This window comes from Asparagus officinalis, chromosome 5 (genome assembly GCF_001876935.1).
Source record: "Asparagus officinalis chromosome 5, Aspof.V1, whole genome shotgun sequence".
Classification (NCBI taxonomy): Eukaryota; Viridiplantae; Streptophyta; class Magnoliopsida; order Asparagales; family Asparagaceae; genus Asparagus; species Asparagus officinalis.
This window is the reverse complement of record NC_033798.1, coordinates 60293732-60304928: the sequence shown is the minus strand read 5'-3', so window position 1 is coordinate 60304928 and position 11197 is coordinate 60293732. Positions and strand designations below refer to the sequence as shown.

The window sequence follows — 11197 nt, the reverse complement described above, 5'->3', positions numbered from 1 at the left end:
TCTCTCTCAAACCCTAGCCCTAAAGTGAGGTTTTGGGAGAGTTTGTGAGGAGAACGTCAAGGAAAAGTTAGGATTTTTCGGTGTTTGGTAACGGGGTAAATCACTTGCTATTCTTTTCAGAGGGTTGTACATGTGCAAAGGCAAGATCACCTCTCTCCAAACCATTCTCTTGAATAAAAATCATGTTTTTAAGAGATTTATATGTTTAACTTTATGTTTAGGGTTTAAATCTAATGTTAAATGTGCTACATGTGATGTTTATGATTAAATCTTATGTCAAGAACAGTAGAACGAATCTAAAACTGAGGTATTGACATGATCATGATCATTAGGGTTTATTTTAATGAGTTAATTATAGTTTAATATGATTTATATGCTTTAGATTGTCGAAATAAACAAGAATTAGGTTGTTTTGCATGTTAAACCCTAGATCTATGTGTTCATGTGATCCATCTTGTTTAAACAAACTCCTGGTTAAGTATACATGACAATGGAATCAAGTTTTGTTCATATAATCTGATAAAAACCCTAGTTTTTGATGAAAACACGAGAGAAGAACAAACTGTGCATTTTCGACCTGTTTAGTCGACTGAAGTTGCCATCAGCCAACTGACGGGAGGTCATCAGTCGACTGATAGCAAGCATCAGTCGACTGATAGGCTTGTGTTTGCCCTGTTATTTTGTGAATGACCCTATCAGTCGACCGATGAGGTTGTCAGTCGACTGATCAGGTCGACTTTTTTAAAATTGAACTTTTTGCTTGTGTGTTTATTTTGTGACGCCCCTGGGTTCACACAAGGCTGCAGTCCAAGGTGAAACCAAGAATGTCAAACCTACCATGCACCACACCGTGTAATAACATGTTTCACCATCACAATTCTATCACTCTAGTAGAGTCAATAACAGGTGTAGGTACAAAAGCAAGTAAAAGATAATACAAGAGATAACTGATGAAATGATAGAGATCAAAATAATATTTCATCATCCAACATACAGAAATACAAAGTCAATGTCTGAAATGAATAAACTGGAGTTCTTAACAAGTCTCAAATACAACAAGTCTGAGTAAAGAAAATAAGGCACACAGCCTTTACAAAATCTAGAATAAAGTCCTCAAATGTCTAAATAAAGTCTATAGTGGAGCTCCATAAATAAAATATAACTAAATAGACAGCTGAAGCTAAAGTGCATCGCCATCAACCTGCGATTCTCCTGGCACTTGGCTCGTCACTTGAAAGGGGGAGGGACAACGAGTGTCAATACGCTAGTGAGCAACATCACAACCAACCCCAAGGGAGAGGGCTCGTTGTATATGAAAAATACAGTTAATACATAAAAATATAGAATCATTTATCCTAGCAATAATGGGTTTTGGTACTTAGGAAATTACAACACGAGCATAGGTACGTCGAGCGAAATAATCCAAACAAGGAAACCCTCATGTATATACCTTGTATCTCAAATTGTAAATCCTTAAATACTAAACCCGAGGTCTAATACAAGAAGCAATAAAGAAAAGAATACAACTCATCTCTATCGATAAATGTAACCATGTCAAAGCCACAATAACTGTCCTGTCCAGCCTAGGTAGGTATCGTGTCCAAACTTAATTAATAAGTCGTACTCCAAACTCAATTATGTATCATGCTCAAGGTTTAGCAAATGTCCAACACATGGACCAAAGGTAATGCATGTCCAACACATGGACTGAATAAAATGCATGTCCAACACATGGACTGAAATGATAAATATCCAACACATGGATCAATAGTAATGTATGCCCAACACATGGACAATAAGTAAAGAGGTGCAATTGTCAAAGGTATATGTGAAAAGATATACATATCCTAAACTCGCACGTGTCACGATGTGCGGGTCTAAACTTGTGTCAAAAGTGTCAACTCACATGTATAGACAAGTCACTATCATTGCAATATAGTGTCAGATAATCGAGGCGACCCCTCGGACGTATAAAATACACAACCAAAACAAATACATGCACAAACAGTGCGGCGGTCGACCGTAGAGACCACTCCGGTCGACCGCGCATAGGGCAGAGACGTTCTGCTCGACGGAACGCCCAGCGGTTGACGGCCGTGTCACACCGCGGTCGACCGCGAAACGGACAGAAGCTTTTCCAGGTTTCTGTTCTGCTTCGAAATCGATCCAAACAATACACCCATGCTTCCAAACAATATATTACACATTCTAATACATATGAATCATCATATAATAACATCTAGCATGTAAACAAAATCATCACTAAGATTCGTGAACGTATATACGCATGATTTAAAAGTTATAAAACAGTAAATCGAAATTTAACTCTTAATAAAATATTTTTAGATTTAGATCTCTTTAACCAAAATCATTGGTGAGTATTTGAAAACTGAAAATACTTGGTTTTCACATCTCATATCATAAAGATCTATCTATATACGTAAAGTAGTGATTTAGGCTCAAGAAAACTCATTAAAATCGTTAGAAAAGCTTGTAAAAACATGGGTGAGAGATTGGGCGAGATGTTACTCACCTCTGAGGTGAACAAAGCTCCTGGATTCACAAGAGAATGATCCCCTTTGCTGATCCACACAAAAATCCGTCACAAATCCTTTGAACTCCTCAAAAATCACCAAAAACGAAGCTAGGGTTTGAGAGGAGAGAGAGAAGGGGGGCTGAGGCTATTAGGGTTCAAAAGAGGGTTCTGAGAGCTTCAAAACGAGTATATATACCTAGGGTAACAACCGGGTTTGGAATAAACAAAACCAAACTGGCGTCTGCACGCCCAGCGGTCGACCGCCGAGCCCACTGCGGTCGACCGTCTGACAGTCTGCACACAGATTATGATTCGGTAAAATAGCCATAACTTTCTGATACGACCTTAGAATGAGGTGATTAAAGATTCGTTGGAAAGCTGTTGAAGAGACCTACAGCTTTGGTCTTATGAGTTTTTCCATATTCCAACTGAAATAATATGTAAAACACATAAACTCTTAGCTAGTTATAGATTCCCAGATTTATACATCGAGCATGAAATGTGCATTTGCTCTTATATATATACATATATACATTGAATTGATCTCAAATCAATTCCTAGCATACTAAAACATCATAATATATTATTTATAAATGTATAACATATTTATTATTATTTATCATAAAGTATTCAAATTTTCGGGGTTTTACATTCTTCCCCTCTTAAAAGAATTTCGTCCTCGAAATTCAGAAATCATACTTAAGCAAATAATAATACTAGAAAAGCACGTAGAGGGTCTAATTCAACCCGCAAACATAAACATCTCAGAATATTTACTCTTGATAAGCATATAGGGATATTTATATTTAACAGTCCAGGATGACTATATTCTCACTCAACCCTTAATCGAATGGAACTAGTACGTCGGGCGAAAAATCCAAACAAGGAACCCCCCATATATATACCATGTGTTCCAAAAGATTAAGAATTAAGCGGAAATATCCTCATTCTAGCGTTAAATCTAAATATAACCACACAAATAATCGCACACCTAAATCAATCCACTTCCTCAATAGGTGTAGGAAGTCGCGCGGCATAACATCTTCGCGCTCCCGAAAATCATCTTCGTGTCTACACTTAACCATCAAAAATATAAATACCCCCACTTAACCCCTAACTAAATGGAACAAGTACATCGAGCGAAAAATCCAAACAAGGAACCCCTCATATATATACCATACGTTCTAAGTACTTAGGAGATAAGTGTTAATACTCTCATTTTAGTGTTAAGTATAAACATCACCATACAGGTAACCATAAGCCATAAACTAGTCATACAAAAATTTAATTTACTTGATCAAACAGGTGTGGGTAGTCGCGATGTATATCCTCCTCGCGCTCCTGAGAAACCTCCTCAACTCCTTTCCGATTCCACTGAATTTTCACCAAAGGAAAAATATCATGTTTCTAAATTTCTTGTCTTCTCTAGCAAGTATACAAACTGGGATTTCAATCGTAGTCAAATCATCCTGAAGCTAAATCTCTGACGCGTTCAACACTCACTGCTGCTCTTCATCATGTAATTGCTTCTCGAACATTGAAACATGAAATACTTTATGTACACTAGACATCGATGCTGGAAAGTCTAGTCCATATGTAACAGCTCCAATAAGCTCTAAAATCCGGAACGGTCCAATATATCTCAGCTCAAGCTTTCTCCGCCTTCCGAATCGCTGAACGTCTTTCATAGATGATACTTTCAGCACAACTAACTCTTCAAATCTAAAACTCTAAATGTCCTTATCTCTTATCTGCATAGCTCTTTTGCTGACTCTGAGCGGCTAGAACATGTTCTCTGATTTATGTTACTTTCTCAGTAATCTATCTTATAAGCTCTGGCCCAAGCATTAAACTATCCTCCTGCTCTACCCAATATATAGGCGATCTGCAAGGCCTCCCGTACGATGCTTCATACGGGGCCACACCAATTATCGCTTGATAACTGTTGTTATAAGATAACTCTATCAGTGGAATATGATTCCTCCCAACTGCCTTGAAAGTCAATGACACAAGCCCGCAATATATCTTCCAACACCTGATTTACTCTCTCCGTCTGACCATCCGTCTATGGGTGAAATACGCTACTGTATGATAGTCTGCTACCAAGTGAATCCTGGAAACTCTTCCAAAAGCGCGAAGTGAACACAGAACCTCGATCCGATACAACCGTGTCTGGAACTCCATGAAGTCGAACTATCTCCCGAACAATTATCCTCGCATATGCCTCGGCGGTATAAGTAGTCCTTACTGGAATGAAATATGCTGACTTCATTAGTCTATCCATTGTCACCCAAATAGAATCATTTTCTTTCTTCGACTTCGGCAACCCTACAATAAAGTTTATAGAAATTATTCGCCTACTGCTATTCCGAAATGGGTAAAGACTGAAGTGTTCCTACCGGTCTCTGATGTTCCTCCTTCACTTGTTGACAGATAAGACACTTAGCTACATACTCTGAAATCTTCCTATGCAGATAAGACACTTAGCTACATACTCTGAAATCTTCCTATGCATATCACTCCACCAAACGTGTCTCTTTAGGTCTTTGTACATCTTAGTTATTAACGTGTCTCTTTAGGTCTTTGTACATCTTAGTTATTCCTGGATGTACAGAATCGTGAATTCATAGTTCTCAATAAACTCAATCCACCATCGCTACCTCTGGTTGAGTTCCTTCTGGGAGAAAAGATACTTAAACTCTGGTGGTCGATGAACAATACAAACTATGCTCCATACAAGTAATGTCTCGTGACTTCAGTGCAAATATCACTGCTGCTAACTCTAAATCATGAGTGGGGTAGTTCTGCTCGTACACTCTAAATTGCCATGAGATATATACTTCTACCCTCTGAGTCTGCATCAAGATGCCTCCTAAACCTGCCAATGATGCATCTGCGTAAACATCATATGTTCTGTCGCTGTTCGGAATAGTCAAAACCGATGCTGTAGTCAACTTAGCCTTCAAGGTATCAAAGACTTTCTGGCACTCCGTGCTCCAAATGATCTGTACACCCGACTTCGTAAGGCATGTTAGTGGCTTCAAAATCTTCAAGAAATCCTAGATGAACTGTCTGTATTAACCGGCTAAACCCAAGAAGCTTCGAATCTCTATCATCATCTTCGGCGTTTCCAAATCAAGAATTGCTGTAAACTTAGCTGGATTCACTACTATGCCCTCTCTGCTGTTGACGTGGCCGAGAAATCTAACTTTTAAAAACCAAAACCCGCATTTGCTGAACTTAGCATATAACTGATGCTCCTGAAGAGTCTGCAATGCTACTCGTGTTCTGCCTCCGATCTCAAAAATAGGAGAATATCAAACTGGCCCATGAAGGGACGGAAAAACCCGGTTCATTACATTCATGAATACCACGTGTGCATTAGTCAACCTGAATGGCCTGACTAGAAACTCTAGAGATTCACATCGAATTAGGAAAAACGGCTTTAGGAAAATCCATCTCCCAAACCTGCAACTACGATAACCAGAACGAAGATCAAACTTCAAGAAATATTGCGCTCTCTGTAACTAGTCGAACAAGTCATCAATCCTAGATAATGAATACCTATTCCGGATAGTGACCTTGTTCAGCCCTCTATTATCAATGCACAATCTTATACTACCATCATTCTTCTTCACGAAGAGGACCAGTGCGCCCCACGGAGAATAACTCCTACAAATAAAACCCTGAGCTAACAACTCGTCCAACTGGGTCTGAAGCTTCCTCATCTCAGCTGGTGCCATACGATAGGGTGTGCAGGATATCGGGATTGTGCCCGGCTGTAACTCAATTCAAAACTCGACCTCTCACACAGGAGGTAACCCAGGTATATCCTGAAAGACATCCTGATACTCTGAGACAACTCTAGTCTCTAATAAATCAATACTCAGATCTCGTCACAGCACCTCCTCGATATACGCCAGAAACGACTCCGCAAAACGGCTGCCCTGAGAGGTTGCTACAATCATCTCGGACCCATCGGACGCTCGCAAATTAACTATCTTCACAAAGCAGTCAATACTAGCCTGGTAGGAGGATAACCAAACCATACCAAGGATAATATCGAACCCGGACATATACAAAGCTATCAAATCGACAACAAAATCTGATTCGTCTAGTCTAATGACATATCTCCTATAGATAGAGTGGACACCTCCCCAAGAGGAGTAGATACTGACAACGGAATATCTAAAGAATGCGCTACAAGCTGAAGCCTACCAACAGAGGTATGAAAGATAAGCAAATTTTCTAAATCAAATTAGATCCGAGCTGAAAAGAAATTCATGAATAAAGCTCCGCTCGTACCATGATCACGCGGTATTACTGAATAGACTCTGCTGGATAATGCAAATCTCCTGGAAAATGCAAATATGGCATGCTAACCCTTAATCCTCGGATTAACAAGTAGTGCCTCTATTTCCCCACTGCTGGCTGAAATTACGACTCTGAGGCTGTCGTCCGTGACCTCTATCTTGCTGGCTCCCTGCTGGTGTACTGCGATAATTCTTTTGTTGTGATTGTAACATGTACTCCAAACTCTGTGCTACTTCAGCGCTCTCAAATCATATTGTGCTCCTTTCTTATATTGTCCTTGTTACTGGGTTAAAATCATTCTCCCGCTGCTAGGATCCTCTAGATTCCGTAATAGTTCTCTTGTCATTGTCATTGTCACTATTCTGATTTGATTTCTTCCTTCACTACGGGTATATCTCCCTGCTTCTCTTAGACTAGTTTTAACTGCTTGTTGAAGTAGTGACTAAAATTCTCCTAAATAGGTGATAATTGCTACCCGTCAGAAATCTGGATGTTGTTGCTATCCTCCAGCGATGCCCTCAGTACTGAATACATCTAACTTCTGCTTGGTACTAAGTCGACGTTCAAGGAATTTTCACATACTCCTTCCCTTATAGGTTGTAAATGAAGTTGGTGCGCTTTGAAACTCTGGTGCTCTCATTGTATGATATCTTTTTTATTCTTTCAGAGCTAAACCTCCTGCTCCACGGCTCTATAAACAGCTGATTGTGGTGGTAGTGCCCTCATTGGTATTGCCTCTTTACTTTCACGATGGATACAACCGGTGATAGAACTCTTGAAAGTGGTACTGCTGACGGAAACGGATACACTTCTTGCTCCTTGAGTGTTGTAAAATCTTGTTGCTAACGGTGTCATGAAGTCGATCAAATATTGTGGAGTCTGCTGTGGCTCGGATCTGCATGCCCAGCTCTCCAGGTACGAGTTTTACCTCGACCACATCCTCGTTTTGATATTTATATATATATATATATATATATACTAGTTTTTACACACGTGCAATGCACGTGATTTAATACCATGATTAAGTATTTTTGGCAGTTTGTGCTCATTCTTTTCTTTAAACTCTTACATCCCAATTATTTTTTTATGTTTGTTTAAATGGGATACACTCTATTTAAATTTTCATGTTGATATCTGACAAAAAACAAATATAATTTAAAAATAATTTAAATTTTCATATTATCTTTGACCGATATGAAACTAAGCTTTATTTGAGAAAGTATAGCATTGCAAAGTGAAAATATTAAAATAATGTTATACAAGGAAGGTGAATATTTAAAACCAATATGACAAAATGATTGATTTAAAGTATGTTAAAACGATGCAAAAGAGAATATGAAGTTTATTCATAATCATTGATAGACTTCATAAAAAAATATAAATTAAAGATTAATGCTAACTCTAGTATACTTTTATATGATAAAAATATCCACATAACAATATAAAAGTACTGAAAAAAATTCATAAAACTCCCTTCTAAAGATTCCTAATTTCACTCAAAATAATTAAACTATTATATAAAATATTCAGAAAATATTGTTTTTTATTTCTTCTATTTTATTTTTTATTGAGTTAATCAATCCTTCTTTAGGTTTATCATTTATCATTTCTCGGGCAATTCTAGAGTATTGTCTTCATCATCTACATCAATTGTGACATTAGGCTAATTTTGTATTTTTTATGCTACTATCTTTCCTGGGCTCGTTAATTTTTTATCATCTCATTTAACTTTACAAAGAAGTCAAATATACTTATGATGTTCAACACAAACTGCTCAAAATATAGACTTTGATTTTTTTTCTATTTCAATGAGAATAAATATTAATTTCATATATATAAAATTCTTTGTGTTCCTAATTTATTACTTAAATAAATTAGAAGCTATCTCTTTATTTTCCTCTAAAATGAATTCTTCTGATGTGCATCCAATAAGAATTTCTGTTATTTCAATAATATTACCTTTGCCCTATCCTTGTCATTTTCCATAAAGATCTAAACTAAATACCTGCATATTCATTACCAATTTCTCTTAGATTATAATATTAATATTTAATTTGAAGAATACAGTATGGAATTTATGAATACTTACTAATTTTTCTTATGTCTTCCATGGAGATTTTTTCTTTGATTAGGATAAAGTTATTAAATTATTTTTTAATGTAACTCATTCAGTGCTTCATTAATAGATATGTCTTATGTTAATGCTAATTCAAGTGATTCATTGACGTTTTCTGAATTTAGATTTATTTCTATCACTTTCCCATTTGTAATGGAAATAACTCAATTCTTTTAAAGTTATCCCTAAATATTCTAATAGTTTCTCCATATGTAATTCCTTGTATTCTTTTACCCTATAAATATTATTAACGTCAAAGATTAAAGTTTCTAAATTAAAATCAATTAATGCTAAGGTATAATATTATAGTGTTTTATCATTTCTATGGATTTAAACATCTATCAATTAATGTTACGAATGTATTTTGGCTACCCCAACTTATTACTAAAATTATATAAAATTACTTTAATTTATATAGTGCCGTTAATTTTTAATCTATAATATTTTTAAAAAATTTATCCATTAACCAGATGTTTTTAATCAATTCTTATTATTTTTGTTTACCAGTATCAACTTAGACTATTCTTAGATGCTGAAAATGGATAGTAAATCCCTAAATTAGAAATTTTAATATATATATATATATATATATATATATATACCGGATGTTTTTAATCAATTCTTATTATTTTTGTTTACCAGTATCAACTTAGACTATTCTTAGATGCTGAAAATGGATAGTAAATCCCTAAATTAGAAATTTTAATATATATATATATATATATATACAAACAATTACACTTTTCTTTGCCAAGTTTTAAAATTTTAGCCCATTTTTGTGGTTTTAAACTTTGAGGGTGTGATTTATAATTTTTAAAATTTTGAAAGAGTTTTTAAAAAAATTTACTTTTAAGTTTGGTAGTTGTAAATTCTATGTTTCATGTGTTGGTGGTAATTTTTTAAATGTTAGTATATTTCTTGTAACTCTAAAATTTTAAGGGTGTCTTTTTGGACTAATTGGATGAATTTAAGATATATCAAGGATGTTAATTTCTGGAATTCTTCTTCTAACTTAATGGACTCTGGCACTTGGAAGTATCTTTCAGGTCTCAAATTCAAAGCCTTGAATTGCATACGGAAATCTATTGGAAATGGGGAATCTACTTCACTCTGGTTTGACCCATGGATTCATGAAGGCAGAATTATTGAGTTAATACAACATCCTACTCCTCAGCTCACTAGCACTGAGAATTGGACAGTTTCTCACATCATTCAAAATTCTCAATGGAATATAACTTTACCTTGTCTTATGCCTCTGGTGAATGCAATAGCTGAAATCAAAATTTCTGAACAAAGTGATCAATGGGTTTGGCTTCCTGAAGTTAGTGGTAAGTTCTCCTTTGCTTCGGCTTGGGATCAAGTTAGGACTCATTTCAATAGTTTTGATCTTTACAATGTGATTTGGTTCCCTTCAGCAAACCCAAAAATGGCCTGCTGTTTGATTAAATGTATATACAATAGAATGGCTACTAGAGACAGGCTTTCAAAATTTGGTATCACCTCAGTGGAAGATTGTGTTCTTTGCTCTGGTGAGAAGGAATCTAGAGACCATCTTTTCTTTCAATGCCCGTTCACAGCTTTTATTTGGAAGCTCTGTAAACTAAAATTGCGGTTGGATCCTACGGTTATCCAAGACCTCACATCTGAAGCGCTGCACATTCAACAGAAATTCAAGGTGAGGGATAGAACATTCAAACTGGCAAGATTGGTTTTAAGTGCTACTGTGTGGCATATCTGGCAAGAAAGAAATCGTCGGATCTTTCACAATCAGAGGATGCATAAGGTTATGGTGTTTAGGAGACTTTATGAGGATATTAATGTTCTGCTTCGTACCTGTAACTGGAAGGCGGGAAATGAGGAGGTTCTAGCAAATTGGAGCCTGGATACAATTAGTTGAGTTAGCAGTGATCTCTTTTAGTGTTTTGAGTTATTTATGTAAGGGGAAGTACTATTTTCTCACTGTTTTGGTTTTGGGTAATACTGAATTTTCTTTAGTTTCTTTAGTTGAGGGTGACAGTCAGGGTCCTCTCCCCTCTCTATAGTTCCTAAAGATTGTTTTAGTGTTATCTAGCCAATTTTGTAAATATGTACTAGTGTTATGATATTAATGAAATTACTTATCTTTCAATATATATATATATATATATATATATATATATATATACAACGTATCACAATACGAATTTATAATACATAGTATTCACGTAAATACCTTCAATCAACATAAAAAT

General features: G+C 36.0%; 1 protein-coding gene across 1 annotated transcript; it reads left to right on the top strand.

The window, feature by feature from the left end:
• LOC109841891 lies at positions 9982-10863 on the top strand. Its single transcript, XM_020410814.1, has one exon. The coding sequence runs from the start codon at positions 9982-9984 to the stop codon at positions 10861-10863; it is 882 nt and encodes a 293-aa protein (XP_020266403.1).

Bases quoted from the DNA above. Each gene is read 5' to 3' on its own strand.
- LOC109841891 (XM_020410814.1), top strand. From the start codon at position 9,982: ATGGACTCTGGCACTTGGAAGTATCTTTCAGGTCTCAAATTCAAAGCC.